A 20,298-nucleotide genomic window follows, 5' to 3' on the forward strand; every position below is an offset into this window, starting at 1 on the left:
CTTTTTCAGACATTGAAATCGGAGGAAATGTTCCAAAAATGTGCTGATTTGAAAGTGAATGATGCCGATCTTTGTTGCCATAGCACAGATTTGTCTGAGACATCATCGAGTGTCAGCCTGTGCCTCTAAGGAGCGTCCAGCATCCTGTTCATTGTCCATTTCTATCATAATGCACGCACTGGGGTTAAATATTGAATAACAATGTTCTTCCCACAGAGTTCAGACTCAATACTGTTAATAACAGACAATCATAGGGTCCTGCTGTCCACACTGTTATAGTTCTTACAGAAATACAGGCTGAAACATACAGACAGGAGCAGCTAAGAGAAGAAGAAATGTGCTGAAACTGTCAGAAAGGAGATTTATTTGTTTCCACTTTACATGTGAGCAGCACAGCAAACACAGTGAAGCCAGTTAACCTCAAAGTGCACCAGTCACAGTGGACACAGGACAAAGCTTCGACTTTCATTATCATCAAACTTTGTTGGGATTTAACATTTACTTCAGCCTCCTTTAAATTTGATTCATGTGACATCAGGACAACATTCCAGGGAGAAGCGATCGAGCGGCGTCCCCCCGGTGTTTTATCCCACATCTCGTACTCAATGTTTCTTTCAGCCCAGAAAAGTTCATGTGATCATCGAACATTTAAGCGTCAGCATCAAAATAAAAAAGAGCCAGATTTCAACCAGCTCCTAAGAATTTCAGGGACCTGTACAACCGTAACAATTTCAGTAAGAATCTTTCATGGTTTCATCAAATATGCTAAAGTCAGTCCAACATAAACTGGTCAGTTCTGAGGAAGCTCTGTGATTTCATATGGAATGGCTCGGGCTCGAGTATCACATCCAAGGTTGTGTCAGATAAGGAAGAGAAGTGGAAAACAGCAGGACACCTGCAGCCTGGTGATACAGGAGCAATAAAAGCTGCACACAGTGCTATCAATGATCACCAGCAGTTATCAAACTGAAGCTAGACACCCGGATGTTTCTTTCACAGCACATAACAACATTTTAAACTGCTACAGTTTCAGTTATGCACGGCGAGGTTTGTCGCACACCTAGATCACACACGCTTATACAAACAGGAAGAGGCGTGCTCAGCTCCACCTTCTCTGAGGCTACCCTGTAAATGTCACACGTGCCTCACAAGGAAAGATCTCAGCTGCCACACTGAGAGTGGTGAAGGCAAACGTCCAGCCTGGCTCCAGTGGCTAGTGCAGGTTGGGATACTTCACGCAGAATCTGTCAAAGGCATCATATATGGCCTGTCTGGAAATGAAACAGGTAACGTTAACGTAGCAAAGCTGTCCATGACAAACAAATCATATACGTAAAAATGATGAAATGTGTGAAATACTGTGAGGGTGGCCCAACTCTAACATCAGATTAACCAGACAACAGCCACAGTTTAACGAACATTCTCAGACATGTTAAACCGTCCACAGCCAGTTATCTGTCTATATGTACCACGCCTGAACCAGGAAGTGCAGCTGTGACACTTCTACAAACAACTTTGGCTCCTGTGAACAATTTCTAGACTTTCTTTGAATTTGACGTCATATTTGGTACAGTGGAGACATCATTCAGGCATTGACATCTAGTCTAAATTCATATTCATAATGAAGGACGCTCTGGTCCATGACGCTCATTGTATTGTTACTAATGTCAACTTTCTGCTATAAAACAGCAACGTTTCAAAACTAGAGCTTGTAGAATAGAGCAGATAAATATGGATTGTGTGTGTTCTCAGATTTAGCATGTTTTTGTGTGAGTATAGTTTAATTAGGCATAAATGAGAAACTTAAAAAACATCTTTTGGATCATTTTCGACACTATAACTTTACCTGAATATATTCTGTTTAAATAGGTATGCACTGATGTGTCCTCCTCTCAGATATCTGACTTCACAGCCTGGCCAGATCTCCTGCAGACTCAGGACTCCTGTTCGGGGCACATATGCATCCTCTTTGGCCTGGACGACAACGATGAGACTGGTATCTACAGGAACTGCAGCAGAGAGGGAAACACAGGGACATCTACACAACATTCTTTCACTTTTGTGCAAAACACATGCAAATCTTTTCTGCCAGAAGAGGGTGGTAGACACAGCAGGAACAGTGAGCTGTTAAACATGACTGAAGATCAGCTGGGTCCTCTGCAGTGACCTGTGCCTCCTCTCACACCTTCTTGTATGAGCCAGGACGAAGCTCATCCTATTTCCCTCACAGTGTTCTAGCTTCACAATGACAATCCTGGAGAATGATTACAATCCCTGCGTTGTTCATTCAGCAGCAGAACTGATCTTCTGTGCCTTTTGATGGTGTATCAGTATCAAACATTCAATAAATCCTTTGAACACAATATTAAAAGTAAAAATAATCACGCTGGAGATTGTGTACTGTTCAAGTAACAGAGACAAAAGAGCTCGTAAGGAACTGTCTACATACGGCCCAAGGAGCGAGGACACAGGTGGGACAAGTCTCTATTTTAGCAACGAGCAGAAAACTGACACTTCCTGTGTAAAAGCAGATTAAACAAAGGCTCTACAGGTGCGAAAAAGACGGTGCTGAGTTTCTCTGATCTGAGGAGAACATCGTTTTTCATCAGCTTGTTGCGAGTCTCTTAATTCTTTCCACACTTGGCTGATATTCCTTCTATACGGTTTCAATTTTACAAGCCAACGCCTTCGTGGTGTCATTGTCCATCTTTCTGTTTTGGCGTCAGTAGTCTCACTCATTGTGCCATGCTCCAGTATCCACACTTTAATGGCAACAAACAAACCAGTATGACCATCACGACCTTCAATTCATCAAACGTCAGCAGCCAACGCTTTTATCACAGCATCAGCTCTTTAGTATCACCGCCAACTGTAACGACACCACCTGCAACCTTATTGGTCAAAACCATTTCTGACGGCTGTGATGTGCTGCTGACAACAACCATATACATTTGTGTTATATACTGGCATGTGTAGAATATACTTGTATATATATTTTGTAACTTTGTAATATGTTGTATTATCCAGTTACTGTTCTTCATGTCCGGGAGCAACTCTGACCACAGGGATTAATTCAGTGTTGTGATTCTTCGCTTGTTCTTCTTTAAGCAGAGGTGTAATCATTCACTGCAGCACTCACCAGAGAAGTTGGCCATGTGTGTGCACTCATCCATCACTGCCTTCATGAAACTTATAGATTCTTTGTGTAAAGATGGACGACAACATTCGGCGGGATCCGTCCTTCTCCCGTGTGCGTTATATCCACCAAGAGCTCTGAGGAGACAGAAGAAACGGTTTTATGTCCCTTAATAATGAAACATTCTCACTGGGGATAAGACTTGCTTATTCTTATTCCATTATCGATATTACTTTCACAGCTTCTTTGCATCCTTCGGTCAAATGTTTGTGGCTGTGGAACCTGCCTGCAGAAGCTTGGCACACTTGATCAAGTTATTATTTTCCCCACTGTATACTACAGTGCACTGTATACTATTAAGTTAATGCATTTCACATGTCTGACCCTTTTTCACATTTTCCTAGCAAAACAGGAAAATGGAAATGGCTCAAGACTTTTGCACGATACTGGACGTCCATGTTTGTTGATACTGTAACCATAACAGGTTTATACTGATGGAAAATTGCATGTTACTGTGCACTGTTTGAAACATGCAACAGATGCTCAACCAGATGTTCGACAGCAAGTCTTAAAACACCTGTACTCTTACAATGCAGCATTAATGTGTGATTACACACGAGTTTCAAATGTTATAAACATTCCAACGCATCAGCAGGTGTAGTGATCGAACACTCACGTTGGCAGAGTTTCGAAGCTTGCTCCAACACTGCTCCCCAGTGACAACAGATGCTCTGCTCCGTCTGTGGCCCCACCACAGTCACGTCCTCCGTCCACTCTGCTGCACTGGCTCACTGACAGTTTGTGGTCTTCAGACAGCTCGTGGAAATGCTCGTCCACATTCGTTACAAGTTTGGGACCCATCTTAAAGGAATCAGCCTACCAGCAGTGGACACGCAGCAAAAGATGTAGTCATGCATGTGTTACACGTATGACACAAGACCAAAAACACAACAAGCACAGTTTCACACTTAACTTCTTCTTTTAGTAAACAAAGAAAAATTCAATCTTTGCAAAAAACATTTTACCAGCGTATTAGTGTGTGCAGAGGGAGTGATGAAAGGAAGACACGGGTACTTTCTCCAGTCAGTTGTACTCGTACAGTTGTGAAAGTAATCCGAGTAATATTCTGTACTCCTGTGAAACTGCAGGAACACTTACCCCACAGTACTCCAGCAGCTTGATGATCTCCTCTTCATACCGTGAATTAATTGCATATTGCTTCTCCAGCTGTGTCCAGTTCACTGCTTTACTCAGCACACCCTGCACACACACACACACACACACACACACACACACACACACACACACACACACACACACACACTTTTCAGTCATTAACTGTTCCTCCTGCTCAAGAAATGATCAAAATGCAGATAAACATACAACTTTAACCCCTGGAGGGTCCTAGAAAAATGCATACACTATCGGGCTTAGAGCCACAAATCGACCACGCCCAAAAAAGTGCTATAAAAAATTTATATATTAATATTTTATTCCACTTTAAAGTCTTCACCACAAATAAACTCCTGAAAGATCAATAAATGTCAGCTCAGCCAGACTCAGTATCAACAGTCTTATCTGATTTTGACAAACTGAAACAATTTGACTCCCAGTTTCAGCTGCACTCAGACTCTGAACCATGAATTTAACACTAGTATTGGATCAGTAACAGCAGCTTTGCAGGCAGAAACAGTATGAAAGCAATAATAAGTGAATGTGTCCTTATAGATGTACAGCAGGTAGAACTGCTCCTGACCGTGGTGAACACACTGGAGGCTGTGGACCAGGACAAACAGGGAATTAGAGGGATGGGTTTGGGCCAGTTGGTCACTGCCAGGGACGCCATCTGGACACAAAGACACACAAGTGACACACTTTAGAGAGATAACACTGGGCTTGCAAGTTTCTTTCCCCAAATGAAACCAAGATGCTGCTCTGTCCCACTTTACGAACTCGGAGGCTTGTTCTGTTGAAGTGGAAGCTTCCCCACCCCCAACATGAGCCCATTGGGTGGGGGACGTACTCTTTAACTTAAACTTAGATTCTCTCTCAAAGGTTTTATTAGGAAATGTAACAAAACCTGGAAATCATGTCTCTTACTGGTGGACACCATCACTTTACTTCCTGAGACTGAAGTGAACTGAGCGAGGCGACATCATAAGTTTGGTGTTTTTTTATTTGATCTTATTTTTACTTTATTTTTTTTCTCCTTTTGTTTAGTTTGGTCCTTCTTGTTATGCTTGTTGTGTGTATGGGTGTTGAGACTGGATCTCTGCGGCGTCTTGTCTCGTGTGGACCTGGTAGGGGGAGAATTCGGATGGGGGTTTGCTGTTGCTAACTTTGTATGTCGTGGCTGAAATCAATAAAACAAAGTTGGAATAAGATGCTGCTCTCTCGTATAACAAGATCGACAACTAAACATTTAGTGGTAAAATGTTATTTGACAAGTTTCTTTGACTCACATATCCTCCCATAGAGATGCCCGTCATTCCCAGGGGCCAGTATCCTTCTCTCTCCAGCCAGCGAAGCAGGACTGTTGATTCCAGGATCAAAGCCCCGCCCATCACAAACAGGTCCGACACATTTTTTAGACTGGATCGTCTAAAACACTCAAATGATATCTATATTCAATTTACGATACGTTCATTTGACCTTTGAGAAAAATCGAGCCGTGAAGTCTGTTTCTATAACAACATCCAACAGCTCAGTGCGTCTCACACAGTCTCGCTTTGTCAAATGAATCAGTTTAGAAACAAACGATGCTTGAAAACGACAGCCTTGCATTTAAAACGTAAATAAAGCCAACAGGTGTTTGAATCAGCCCATAAGTCTGATTTGGAAACATCGAAGATGTTTCTGCCTCTTTTCTCCTTCTTGTTGCAAACATGAAAACTAAATGAGAATCTTTGTCACAAAGTTAAAAATCACTTTTTTTAAATCGACTAAATTTTCCAAACTGGTTTTAATCGATCAAGTCAACTTACAGTTGGTCTCTGGGTTTTCGATAACCATGTGAAGCATCAGTCAAGGAACGTTCGTAGCAGACATTAAATAAAAACAACAACATGACACAGCTGTCTTCTAATCAGGTCACTGGATCGATTCCCAGCTCCTCTGATCTACAAGTGTCCTCGGGCAGGATCGTGAATCGATGCATCCAAGTGCGTCTGTAACAGAAGTGCTCTATGAATATGTGTCTGAACAGGTGGCTGGTAGTGCACACTCTGTTTACAAACAGGTTATTACGGGAACTTTCCACAGCATGTTCGTCATGTGCTTGTTTCATCAGCAGCAGCGGCGACAGCCATCGTACTGGTTTGTACACTCGCTGACTGAGTTTCCATGTTTGTCGTGAGTTACTTTGAAAGAAAGTTAACAACAAACGATGTTGTTGTTGAAGACAACAGAAGGATATAATAAGGGTTCTCCAGAAGTAATGACGCCATTCCTGCCTCTTTGATCATGGGCCGAGCCATCAGGGTCCGCCGACGCCAGAAAAACTACAGGTCATAGAAACACAAGGACAGAAACAGCATTCCAAAGGTCATCATCACAGCTCCTGGATCCTACAGATTGTTGGGGTCAGTTTCCAGAGTTAACCACACACTTTGACACCATTTATTTATTAAATCTTCTCGTCTGACGCGTTTCTCTGCTTCACAGTAAATCTGGACCTTGAACCAAGTCTGCTGCTCAACTTCTGAGGATTTCTTGCAGTAATGTCAAAAACACAGCACAAGTCTTAGGTCTGAGGAATCATCTGGTCCCTAACAGCTTCTATAATTATGCAAATATGACCTCAAATGAACAACAGCACTAAACATACGACACTCTTCTCTATAAGTCAGAGGACTGGAGTTGATCCGGGGTCTGGACTGTGACGGGTCATTTCAGCTCGTCTGTTACAGACTTGCTTCTGTGGATGGGATCATTGTTCTGCTGCATGAGCCAGCTGTGGTCAGGCTTCAGCTGCTGGACACACAGCCTCACATTTCAGTTAATGTTGTGGTATACAGAGGAGTGGGTGGTCCTGGGGTCTGTGTATCGATGCAGACACAGATCATCCCCCTCCACCTTTGTGCTCACTGTAGTCGGTGGAGGCAGATGGCTGCTGGGTCTTTCCTCCTTGGTGTTAATCGACACCTTAATGCTCCAGACTAACAAACTGCTAAAGCCTACGTAGTTTTTCACCCACTCAATGATAAAATGCCACGTGAGGTTTGGATCACCTCGTTTTAGAACCACGGGGGCTCACTACGACATAAGCTGGGTTTCTTTGTGTCAGCTGACACAAGGCTTCCTTCCTCTGTGTGCATTCACATGAAGGGAGTTTGACCCCTTGGATCCAGTGAGCGCTGCCTGCTGCAGTTAGTGACATTATCAAAGCACACAGGATAGAGAACTGTAAACAACACGAACATATATAACAGTGCTGCTGCAAATAAAGACATGTGAGTCGGTCTTGCTGCAGAAAATATTAATTTTGTGATTTGATGATCACGAGCACACGTCATATAAATTCTTTCAATTCACTGCTTTTTGGTTTGGTATTGTAAGTATTTGTTTCAGCATTATGAGTTCTGTGGCGGCTGCCTGGGAGCACATTCATATTAAAATAAAGGTAAGAGTCTTACATGGTCTCCAGTCCCAGCTAAGTGGATACATACTGGTCTGTTCTTCTGCCATCTCTTAGGAACTATGAACTGGAACCTGGAACAACACAAACGATGAGAGCCGCAGGTCTACAGGCAGCATTCCCACAGCATAAGTAAATCCTCTTCAAACATTTTCAGCACAAACACAGCTTACATTTCAGCCCTAACGACTCATGTGGCTAGCTCCAAATTCAGCAAATACAACCTCAGATGGAGCAGAACATGGCACATTAAACTATATCATTAATTAGGGCTGGGCCATATCACACCGTTCACGGTAATACCGGTGTAATGTTGGGCAACGATAAGAAAATGAAATATCGCGATAGAATGTGGGTAAAATGCGCATGCGCAGTGCCTTTGTTTACATACCCACATGGCGGCGACGCAGAATGAGAAGAGCGAAAGCGGATCGTTGAATGAAACATGAACCAGAACTGGTTTGTAAAAATGCTGCAGCTTCACTGGTGTGGAACTGGTTTAGCTTTCGTCCGTCAGATACACAACAAAGCACTATTTTTGGTAGCACATGCTAGCGGGCCGTCGTTATTACCGTGTTGTTTGGAAAATACGGCGCACTTAAAATCAATCCTTTGATTTGTCTGAAAGTCGACAGAGCCCCTTATAATCCCGTGTGCCTCATGTATGAACTCTGGTTGTGTTTACTGACCTCGACATGATTTTATGTGCACGGCGCTCGAAAATCTGTCAAATGTTTCAGTGCGACTTTGCTGAGCTACCAAGCCGCACCGCTTGATGGATTGTCGGAGCATTACGGCTATCGTAGGCGGAGCCTCGCGGAGTGATACGTACTGTGCTTCAACATAATATTACCTTATTGTGTGTGTATAACCTCTTTTTAAGTTTTGTGGATGTTATACATGGTTATGCTGAGGATGTGTCGGCCAGTTTCCACTGGAAATGCCTTTTGGTTAAACTGTCAGCAAGGAATTTGCATTTGCACTGTTAAATGTTTATATAACTTTAATGCACTTAAAAAAAGCTGCTTGTTTAAGTGAAAATACATTGATGGGTTTGTTTGTTTTTTGCACTAATAAAGTTGTGGAGTCTTAAAGTATTTTGTCTCGTGTCAATTATATCGTCAGTTATATCGTTATGGCAAGTTTTCAAATGTATATCGTGATAAATATTTTGGTCATATCGCCCTGCTCTATCTTTAATTATTTAATAGAAATTAAGGCAAATTGCAGAAACACTCTTATTGTTTGTATAGGAGTTAAGAACATTTAAAACACCAGTGCTAGTCAAAAGTTGCTACTTAAAGCAGCACAATGCAAACGTTCCTCTGTCAGGCCTCCTCTGTGGTTTGTTGGAAGTGAAGGTCTAGTATTGGAGGGTCTGGGCATCCATGCTGTTCAGGCAGTTATGAAGAGCAGCTGTTGCATTAATGACAATGCAGCAGCTTCTTGGTGTGAATCGAAGTGCACTCTGAAAACGACTCCTCCAAACGTGCTCCACTAGACTCCCAGTGTGCATATGGCTGTAGCACCTTTGCTCAGGTGTAATTCAGGTGTGGTGTAAACAAAAACTTTGAGCACGCCCACTGTCACCAAGCAACAATAATGATCATCTCCTCTTCCAAACACAGTGATGAGTTAAAATCCAGGAATCATGAGTGACACCTTTCAAACATGAAAGAATATTTGAAAACTGTAACTGGGGAGTGCATACACCCTGGACATTAATGGAAAACCAGTTCTTGGGATTCCTGTATTGCTCAGCATCTGGGATGGAGCGACGTTTTGTGGTTCCACTGATGCAGCCGATGACTCCTGGAAAGTTCCCAAATTCATAGAACTTGTAATTAACTCAGGTTTCAGCATCTGGGAAGTTTATGTTCTGTCTTCTCAATCCACAAATGGTCCTGCACACAGTGAACGACACTGTTGGTTCACCGAGCCCACATAAACCCCCAGCTTCTCTGTGGAAGGTGCCAAAAGACACAAAGTTAAGAGCACCTGGAGACTTACTGGACTTACTGGGCGAAAGACTGGGTTCCAAAATGAAGTGATCTCCACATCATTTACTTTATGCATTCGAAACGAGCTCGAAAACTGATGTCATCAAAAAGCTTCAGTGGATGACTTCTGTCAGCAATTTGTCTAGCAGACGGTTTTCATTGATCATCTCTGAGATTCTCCAAGTAACCCATGTTATTCACCAAACAACATGAACTCTGAAGTTAAACCTGCCTGCTCGGACGTTCTATTTAAACTTCAGTTTATGCCTGGACTAGCTCTGATCTCCCTCCAGTAAACAAGCGTAGTTTAGTCAGGAATAGGCTTAGTCTGGCACTGTTTATACCGTGACTGAGGAAGCAGATTTCTGTTAGTCTGCATTGGCTGTTTAAATCTAGGACTAGCTTTAATCTCTGTCTGGGAACCCGCCCCTATAGAGCGCCTCAAGTGCTCAGGTAGAGTAGATAAGCACTAGATAAGAACCAGTCCATTTACGGCTGCTATAAACAAGAATGGGTCGCTCTCAGGAGCTCAGTGACTTCCACCAAAGCACCGTGACAGGATGTCACCTGTGCAACGAGTCGCTGCCATAGATTTCACAGTCAGCTGTTAGTGGTATTATAACAAAATGGAGCCATGAGGAGGATGGCTGGGTACCATTACACAGCAGGGTCAGCTTCAGCTGAATTTTTGTTAAATAAATAACGACGCTGTAATTTCTGCACATCTGAGGTTGTATTTACCTGATTTGAAAAATTGGTAAGAACAAGATGTTTTTAACCATGTGCTGATATGCAAAACCTCAGACGTGACAGAGGGTATATGTGTCACGAGTTCAAGAAGTCTGAGGGTGACAATGCTGGAGAAAAGAAGGAAAACTAAACCGAACATTATGTTGCATCATTTTCTTGTTCCTGTTTTTATCTCGTCTTTCTCTAGCTGGTCATTGCATGCGTCTGCCACCCTGAGCTTATTTTCCTGTAACTATAACAGAAAATATTCATTAAAAAAAGGTTATTCAATGAATGTTTCAAGTTTAAAACAATAACTGAATAACTTTATTTTAAAACCCCGTCTGTATGTTTGAAAGACCCTAAACCAGCATCCACTTGGCCCTCTGGACAAAGCACCGCATCAAACTCGGAAACAACCCATTCTCCTGTCTATTCTCTGTCTCCTTTCATTGCAGTGGCAAACAACAGCACCTCTTGTACCTGGCCTTTACAGCCTCTTGTGGCAGGATCCCAGGAACCAAATGCTCCAGAGGAGAGATAAAGAAGCCCTCTTGGACATGACAGTCAGCAAGCTCCTCTGTCTGCACACAAACACACAAATAATAACTAATAATACAAAAACAAAACAGCACAAGAAGGAAAAGAGAGGAAATAAATGATGTACCTTGTTTATATAAACGGGATAGTCCTGAGGAACCAGAGACTTGCACTTCTCTCTGTCTCCAATTATCTTTCGAAACTCAAAGATTCTACAAAACAAACAGACACATCAGTTTGCAGCTGAGGACGTGCTGATCTCATCCACGACCTGCTCACTGTAAGCTGGAGGTTACCACCTGATGAAGTGCGGGCGAAGGCAGCTCGACCACCACTAGCTCTAGGAAATCACATGATAGGGCGGGGCCGGGTTTCACAATGACCTCACCCTGGCTGATTGTGAGCCACACCCGTTTTCACGCCTTGGCTCGTGTGATTGGGTAGAGGATCAAGAGGGGGTCCATGACCCTCTTGGGGGGTCTCACTAATTTAGAAGATCATTTAGCCTAGAACAATATAAAATAATGATAAACCAACAATTATAGAAAAAAAGCTAAGACACCTTCCTGTTCATCACTGACTGAAGAACCAACCCCAGCTGCCTTACATAAGACTGACACTGACTGATCCAGAGTTAACTTCAACTATCACTTCCTCCAAACCATCAAGTCTATTAGATTCAATTCTAAGCTGCCCAAATAAGTACTACCATTAATTAATGCTTCAGTCTTAAATATGATCAGTCTATGCCACTGATGGGCTACAAACCTTTAAGGTGGTAGTAATTAAACTGTGCATTACTCCTCCCAGCTCTCTTAGCTAATTATAGGCCAATCCTTCCTTTTAATTTCCAAAACTCTTGAAAGAGCAGCTGTGTGTCTGTAAAGCAGTTAACTGGTCATCAGCTACAGTACTGCAGAGAAACTCAGGGTTGTTCTTCAATGCGTGATGAGCAGGAAAATGCCCTAGCTGTGCAGAGGGCTGTTTGTACAGCAACAAACTCTTTTTCCAGGCTGAATGAAGATCTTCTAAATTACTAAGACACCATTTCTTCTCAAGCTTATGAGTCAGCTGCTTTACGATGTGTGTTTAAGACATAAGAGAGTCAAGTACTTGTGATTTGAGGTTTTGTTTTTGGGTCAGCATATCCAGAGTCGTACACAGTGAGGATGTAAGTCTATTAACGAGATGATCAACCTGTGTGGAGGGTTTGGGTACTGTGTGGTGCACAGTACTGAAGAGCATGACAGAGGAGGAATTATGTCCTTAAACTTAGTTAAAACACTTTTCAAGACATACTGTCAGTTAATGTATTCCCAAATGCTGTGTAATCCGTTATTGTAACTTTAAAGAATGATTTCATCTGACCTGAGTACTAAATCAGAAAAGTCTGAGTACAGGGTGGGTCATTCATATGGATACAGCGTAACAACATGGGAATGGTTGGTGATATTAAAGTCCTGTTTGTGGCACATTAGTATATGTGAGGGGCAAACTCCTCCAGATGGGTGGTGACCATGGTGGCCATTTAGAAGTCGGCCATCTTGGATACAACTTTAGTTTTTTCAATAGGGAGAGGGCCATGTGACACATCAAACTTATTGGTAATGTCACAAGAACAACAATGGTGTGCTTGGTTTCAACGTAACTTTATTCTTTCATGAGTTATTTACAAGTTTCTCTTTGTTCACAGCCATTGACATGTCGAAGGTTAACACGTGAGGAGCGAAATTGTGTTGATATCTGGTGAACGCAGTAACCGGGTCATTGCAGCAGATTTCAATGCAAGACCCCCTACGAGACCACCCATCTCCCATGCTACAGTTAGCAAACTGCTTGCTCGTGAAACTGGTTCAGTGTTGGATTTGCCAAAATGTGGATGCAAGAAAACTGTCACTAATGAAGAAACATCAGTGGCTGTCCTCGCTTCATTCAGCAAGAGCCCACAGCGTAGCACTCGCCGCATGTCACTGGAGAGTGGCATTAGTTGAACATCCCTTCGGCGGATATCAGCTACTCACAAATGGCACCCTTACAAACTCCAGCTACTGCAGCATCTCAGCGAGGATGACCCAGATCGGCCACAGAATTTGCAGAATGGGCAAAACAAAAACTGGAACAGGACCCTCAGTTCACGCAGAAGATTTTGTTCAGCGATGAGACAAACTTCTATGTGAATGGTGTTAACAAACAAAACCACCGCTATTGGTCTGACACTAACCCACACTGGATGGATCCCTCCAAGACTGTTGGAACAACAAAAGTGATGGTTTGGTGTGGTATATGGGGAACAACGATAGTGGGTCCATTCTTCATCAATGGAAACCTCAAGGCCACTGGATATTTGAAACTGCTACATGATGATGTGTTTCCCTCTTTATGCACTGAAGCTGGCACGTTCCCTGACTTTTTCCAGCAAGATGGTGCACCACCACATTATGGGTGCCAGGTCCGAGCATTCCTAGATGAACAGTTTCCTGGAAAGTGGATTGGTCATCGTGGGCCAGTTGAATGGCCCCCAAGGTCTCCCGATCTGACCCCCTTAGACTTTTATCTTTGGGGTCATCTGAAGGCAATTGTCTATGGTGTGAAGATACGAGATGTGCAGCACCTGAAACTACGGATACTGGATGCCTGTGCTGGCATTTCTCCTGCGGTGTTGTTATCAGTGTGTGAAGAGTGGGAGAAGAGGGTTGCATTGACAATCCAACACAATGGGCAGCACATTGAACACATTTTATAAGTGGTCAGAAACTTGCAAATAACTCATGAAAGAATAAAGTTACGTCGAAACCAAGCACACCATTGTTTTTCTTGTGACATTACCAATAAGTTTGATGTGTCACATGGCCCTCTTCCTATTGAAAAAACAAAAGTTGTATCCAAGATGGCCGACTTCTACATGGCCACCATGGTCACCACCCATCTTGAGGAGTTTGCCCCCTCACATATACTGATGTGCCACAAACAGGACTTTAGTATCACCAACCATTCCCATGTTATTACGCTGTATCCATAGAAATGGCCCACCCTGTAGAGTAAAGTGGGCATCTACAATTCCACCCCTCAGGCAGGAGGCTCCGGTCCATTCGCACCAGAACCTCTCGCCATAAGAACAGTTTCTTCCCCTCTGCTGTTGGACACATGAACAATAAACGTACGACTGTTCCCACCACTAACACATGACCCTACGCTGTGTTCACTGCATCATTCCATGTTTGGCACTGATCACCACCTGCACTCATGTATATATCTATCTACTTAGCACTTTTAATTTTTATGTTTATTTAAGCGTAATTTATGACAGTATGTTTGCACTAAGTACCGCAGCAATTTGCTAATGTTGTAAACCTGCTCAACATTTGGCAATAAAACCCTTTCTGATTCTGATATCACAAAGAATCAACTTTTCTTCTGTGGTTGGCTTCACTGTGTGGTTGAATTTAGCACAACTGCAGTACTCCCCGACAGGACACTTGAGCTGCACTTGCTAAACGCAGGTGGGAAACAGTTATTGTTTGGTGCACGTACAGAAAACATTGGGTTTCAGAGCGCAGTGCATGCCCCGTCCTATGTGAAAGGGCCATGACAAAATGCTTCATACCTCTTGAGGTCTTCGGGCTTCCCCCATCCCCCAATAAAGAGTTTGGTGAGGAGCAGCCTTCGGTAGAATACATCCAGTCGGCTCACACCCATGGACCAGCCCCTGGCATCTACAAAGAGAAGGACATGCTTTATTCTGAAAGTGCTTACTTCCTGTAGGATTGTTAAGAACAGAAAATAACAAAAAAAAGTCAGATGCTAATACATCTTTGTTTGACAACTGAGCAATATACCTCCCCCAAAAAAGGTTAAACGAGTCGCTCTACGAGCACCGATTCCTTTGAGTCAGTCGTGTTCTGTCAGGACAAGCAAGGCAGGAAGTGCTTGAATGTCCAATGTAAAGATGAGGATACATGAAGACAAAGGAAATTTCAAATCTCACAGGAAACAGTAGTTTGCATCTGTTTTAAAAGCGTGTCTTTCTCACAGTGATAACGGCTGGAGCTCAGTAAGCTCAGAGGCCAGCAGTGTTTTTCTGGTGGTTTGTGCATGTACATTATGGATAAACCACTGGTCTATGACAGTAAACTGATGGGAGAGCAACCTGCGAGACAAGCTGCCAATGGGTCTGCTTTCACTGTCCTGAGATCAGTTAGGACTAGTTGGGGTCTAATAACACTGGAACACTGAACAGCTGCTTGAGCACCACTTACATAGCTGCTTTGCCAACACTCCTAATTCTGTTTTTTATTCCTATTTTAATGTCTCCTTGAATATACAGACAGCTAACCATGTCTGCTCAAACCTTTTAATTCAGGTTATTATATTGTTAATAATCATTTTTGAAAAATCAAGACTGATTTAGGATATTTTCAGTGGAAAATACATTGAGGTTCAGACTCTGCCAGCATTTAATGGCTGAATGTTAACTTGTGAACAAATTCAACATAAACAGTTGAGCATCCTGTATTTAACAACTCGCTCTGAAACACATTTCATCCCACTTAAGTCTTAAAATAACTTCAGCCTAGTCTTCACTCAAACATGTGCCAGTTCCCTAATGTGACAGACCTTTTCTCAATCAGTGTGACTGATTACAGCATGAATGACGACTGCAGGAAAACTGGCTGACATAAGCATGATCATCTACTGAGGCAGGGTTAGAAAGATGGAGACAAAACATTTTATTCTTAAAGTCTCTGTCCATATGAGTGAATTATTGTAAAAGCAGTTATGTTAAGTACAAAAAAAGCAAACCAGATATAACAAAATAACAAACTGTGCACTTTGGCAGTGACTTTATGAATGAGGAAAGAGTGTCAGAGAGCTGGTTGAGGTGCAGCAGGAAGGGATAAGTCAGGAAGAAAATCTGCCAGCGAGCATGTTACGTTCACATAGTCTGTCAGCCACCACCTCACAGTTAACAGACTCATTTTTAGCCATCTTCCTGGAATAGGGCGCAGATCTCAGTCCAACAGAGTACATTTAAGATGTGACAGAACAGAGCTGCCGAGTAATCTGAAGGATGATGCAGATCTCCCATTACACTACTCTGATGAAACGTATCACATTTCTCTTCATAAAGTGATATTTCCCCGGTTGGTTGCATTGCCATTTGAAACTGAGCAGATATAAGAACATAAACAAATTTATATATTTCATGTGACTTCTCAACTCTAGCTCTTCTCGCGAGATTTGACAACACTGACAAGAGCAGAGGTCGTCAGGGAGGTCTGGCGGCTGACTTGACCTAAAGCTTGATTAGTGCACATTTCTAACAGTGAGCCTTCAGAGGAAATACTTCCTCCACATACTCGGATCACGACGGCGCTTTAGTTTTATGACAGAAACAAATCAGAACAAAGCTGTCAGTGATGTGCGGTACAATGACGGGGTGACTCGTAATTTCCATTTCCATGCATAATCATCACCTTGTTACAGCATAAAACGCTATATCGTCTTCCACTGGTCGCTGTGGGTAGTAACTGTAATAACAACAACACGCTGACAATATAACGCAGAGACCAGCTGTACGACGGACACCGCCACGCGTTTCAACTTGCTGCTAGCTGTAAGTTAGCAAACTTCGCCTTAGTCATTCATTAGCGAGTTTCAAACCATGCAAACACAGAGAGAAACAACAGCACTACCTCAGTCTGTACCCGAACGTATATCTCTGGCTTTGCTCGCACGGCTAGTTGAGCTAAGGAAGGCAAATGTCGTGACTTCGTCAAGCTACTGGGAGGAATGGTCGCAATTTAAAGGAAAAAACGGTCGGAACTTCCGGTGTTCCAGATTAACCGGTTTTCACGTTATCTGGTGTTTGTTAACGGTACAACCTGTCAGAACAAGCTCCAAGTTTTAGATTCGCCACATTTTCAGACATTTTCGGAAGAAATTGAATTTTAAAAGACGCGTGTTTAGTTCAGAGTATCAAACATGACTTTTTAAAGATAGAAATATTTTTTTTAAAAATCTGTAAGATCATTATTATTATTATCGATAAAATGAAATAAAAAATAAGCGACTGTTCCCCGGACGACAACGGAATATTTTACAAGCCATTTTCATCAGCGGGTTAATTACTTTCTTGCCTTATTTCTTATATCCGTTTTTTGTGGCAGCAACAGACACGGCTGCCGGGTAGAAGCAGCATGCTGACTGGCCACACTTCCAGCTCCTCCCCTGGCTTAGGAGGGACGAATAACTGAATCCATCTTTTTTATTATAAATTTATTTTGCCCGAAAAGCCAGAATCTCAGGTTAAACCTCACAAAATTTCAACAACCACCAAACAGCTAAAACCGTAAATGAGAGCAGAAACACGGATTCTGCACAAAGACGTAAACAGCATCAGGATCAGTGAGATGTCCCACAGGCACGGACACTGTTTCGGCGGGCCCGCGCTTTGTGTTTGCGCCCTTTTTGCGCTGATTCTGAGCTGCAGGTTTTATCTCTCTCCAACCAAAATTCACCAAACCAGCAGCAAAAGAAGCAGCAAACTGCGCTTCACATTTGATCAGCATCGTCATGAATTCACTCTGACTTTCGCTGTTTTGCTTCCACCACACTTCATGCACAGCTCTCTCTCTCTCTGTACTTCAACAACAGTTTCCGTCTAAAAATCTGTTTTCTGCATTATTCGCTTGCTTGTTACGCACAAGTCTACCGTTGTTTGCAGCGCTGTGGGCCGCTGTTTTTTTACTTTTACTTACTTCCGAAAAGAAAACCTCATTTCTGCTGTTCAATACTGAACAAATTTCAACTTTTTAAAATTGTGCAAAATTGCAAAACACTCAGCTGTGTCTCTAATCAAACCGCTGTAACTTTGCTCTGCTTCACTTCAGCAGCATCAGGTAATGTTCATATGCTGATTAATGGTTTTCTTTCGTTTTTTGATCTACTGCAGAATATTTTTATAAAATCCCAGAACAGGAAAATCACCTTCATGTTTTTCTGTGTTTTATCTTCAGCTACTTTGACACAAAGGCCTCTGCTGTGATGCTCACAGCTCTGATAAAGTCTGGCAAGTGTCAGCTTCCTTTTTATAGATATAAAAATGTGGAAATGTACTGATGCTGTAGCGGGAGACTACTGTACCCATAAGGCTGTGTGTGTGTATGTGTGTGGGGGGGGGGGGGGGGTACTTCCGGGAAACGAAGTAAAGTTGGTGAACTTCACCCGAACGTGCTGAGTCCAGTAGTGATGGGATTTCCGGCTCTTTTTAGAGAACCGGCTCTGCAGGTTGTTTTGTTGCTTTAATTCATTTATTATTAACAATAATATAAAATTATGCACAAAAGGAATTACTAATGTAAAAAAAAAGTATTTTTATTTATATATGTTTATATATAAATATATGTGGTGGCCCCTAGAGACAAAACACGTACAAACTTCAAAACACATTTCTAGCTTGAACTGAACTTCCAAAACAGAGCTACCTAGATCAGCGGTCCCCAACCCCCGGGCCTCGGACCGGTACCGGTCCGTGAGTCGTTTGGTACCGGGCCGCGAGAGTTGAGGCTCAGGTGTGAAATGTCTGGTTTTCAGGGTTTTTATCGGTTTTCAGCGTTATTTTATTTATTATCGTTTTTATCGTTTACTCGGTTTCCCTGGGTCTTTTCAGTGTGTTATGAATAAATCTTCTTTTTTTCGGTACCGGTACTAGTTTTATTTTGTTGTATTTATCCGCGACACCTTAAAGGCCGGTCCGTGAAAATATTGTCGGGCATAAACCGGTCCGTGGCGCAAAAAAGGTTGGAGACCGCTGACCTAGATCACGTAAATTACACAATTGAAAGCATGAAAGCATATGTGTATTGTTTGTGTATTCATGCACAAGCATTCATATATATTCAAATCATTAAAAAAAAAAGTTCATTTGCCTGTTACTACCACACACCAAATCTGGTCGTGGTACTTGCTGAACTGAGACACACAACAGCAGAGGTCACTATTAATGCTATAAAAGAGGCCTTTGCAAGACATGCAGTTGCCGAGACTGTGGTATCGGACAGCGGGCCGCAAGTTTCATCAGAACAGTTCAAGCACTTTGCTAAAGAGTACCAGTTCACACATGAAACGAGCAGCCCCAGGTACCCCCAAGCCAACGGGGAGGCAGAACGTGCTGTTCGTACCATTAAAGACTTGAAAGGACTGTGACTACAGCAGAGCACTGCTAGCGTGCAGGGCCACCCCACTGGAACATGGGCTCTCACTGGCACAGTTGTTCATGGGGAGACACCTGCGTACCTCTCTGCCACAAGCTGCAGCGAAGCTGGTGCCAAAGTGGTCCGACCTACAGGCTTTTCGCAGGAAGGATGAGGAGGGGAGGCGTGAGCAGGCAAAACACTACAACCGCAGACAGAGTCAGGACAGAAGGTGTGGATTACTACTGAAGGAACCACTGGAGCAGTAGTTGGACCTGCCAGTGCTCCCAGATCTACAGACGGGTTTTCTAAGGAGAGGAGCCACCTCACACCAACAGGGACTGTTACCAGATCTGGTCGAGTGGTGAGACCTCCTGTAAGATTGGATGTGTAATTCTCTGAAGGCATCCATTCATGGCCTATTCAAAGCTGGCTTAGGCTGTTAGAGATGTTTACAATTGTGTGTTTCGTTTAAATGTAAGTGAACAAGTGAGGGATGTGTATCATTTTAACGTTTGATAATGCTCTGCACTCCTGTTCTTGTGAGCTGAGTGAGTCATTATGAAGTGTGTCTTTAGCTAAAAGGAGGAGGTGTAGCGGGAGACTACTGTACCCATAAGGCTGTGTGTGTGTGTGTGTGTGTGTGTGTGGGGGGGGGGGGGGTACTTCCGGGAAACGAAGTAAAGTTGGTGAACTTCACTCGAACTGCTGAGTCCAGTGTCTTCATTATACAGATGCATGATCTAAATTATAATATTGCTGACTGAGGCCAAATTTCCCCGAATCGAATCGAATCATGGATTGAATCGATTCGGGCAAGGGCGTCGATTTGGCATGGACGGAAGGGACATGTCCCCACCAATAATTTGATCTCTTCGAGTAAAGAAAAACAAACCTGATAGGAAGAAGAAAAAAAAGCGATCTGTCACTGGAGTCCTACCTCATGTGACAAATATGGCCAATGTGATTGGCTGAGCCTTTCAGGGAGCTCTGTTGAGTTTTAGCAGCGGCAAGCCTGCGCTGCGAGGAGGAGGACGGCAGCGAAGAGGAAGAATCTGGATATAA

At 42.9% G+C, this 20,298-nt stretch overlaps 1 protein-coding gene across 4 annotated transcripts; it reads right to left on the reverse strand.

Annotated features, from left to right (window-relative positions):
- Positions 1 to 341: 341 nt before the first annotated feature.
- abhd18 (abhydrolase domain containing 18) lies at positions 342 to 16,879 on the reverse strand. Of its 4 annotated transcripts, XM_026181673.1 has the most exons (14): positions 16,735 to 16,879; positions 14,646 to 14,754; positions 11,169 to 11,253; positions 10,985 to 11,085; positions 7,771 to 7,846; positions 6,552 to 6,636; positions 6,121 to 6,148; positions 5,599 to 5,737; positions 4,893 to 4,982; positions 4,295 to 4,396; positions 3,813 to 4,012; positions 3,140 to 3,273; positions 1,847 to 2,009; positions 342 to 1,271 (listed from the first exon to the last, which is right to left on the reverse strand). In XM_026181673.1, exons 2-14 carry the CDS (start codon positions 14,735 to 14,737, stop codon positions 1,214 to 1,216), a joined length of 1,353 nt encoding a protein of 450 aa, XP_026037458.1. In that variant the 5' UTR covers positions 14,738 to 14,754; positions 16,735 to 16,879; the 3' UTR covers positions 342 to 1,213. The 4 variants fall into 4 exon arrangements, with proteins under 4 accessions (XP_026037458.1, XP_026037477.1, XP_026037467.1 ...); XM_026181692.1 differs by lacking the exons at positions 6,121 to 6,148; positions 6,552 to 6,636 and having other exon boundaries at positions 5,599 to 5,745; XM_026181682.1 differs by lacking the exons at positions 6,121 to 6,148; positions 6,552 to 6,636 and having other exon boundaries at positions 5,599 to 5,757.
- Positions 16,880 to 20,298: the final 3,419 nt, after the last annotated feature.

Source organism: Astatotilapia calliptera, chromosome 2, assembly GCF_900246225.1.
Source record: "Astatotilapia calliptera chromosome 2, fAstCal1.2, whole genome shotgun sequence".
NCBI lineage: Eukaryota > Metazoa > Chordata > Actinopteri > Cichliformes > Cichlidae > Astatotilapia > Astatotilapia calliptera.

Coding starts and splice junctions, on each gene's coding strand:
- abhd18 (XM_026181673.1), bottom strand. CDS start 14,737: ATGGGTGTGAGCCGACTGGATGTATTCTACCGAAGGCTGCTCCTCACC. Junction 4,397..4,892: donor CCTCCAGTGTGTTCACCACG/GTCAGGAGCAGT, acceptor GTGTGTGTGCAG/GGTGTGCTGAGTAAAGCAGT. Junction 1,272..1,846: donor TTTAAACAGAATATATTCAG/GTAAAGTTATAG, acceptor TTTCATTTCCAG/ACAGGCCATATATGATGCCT.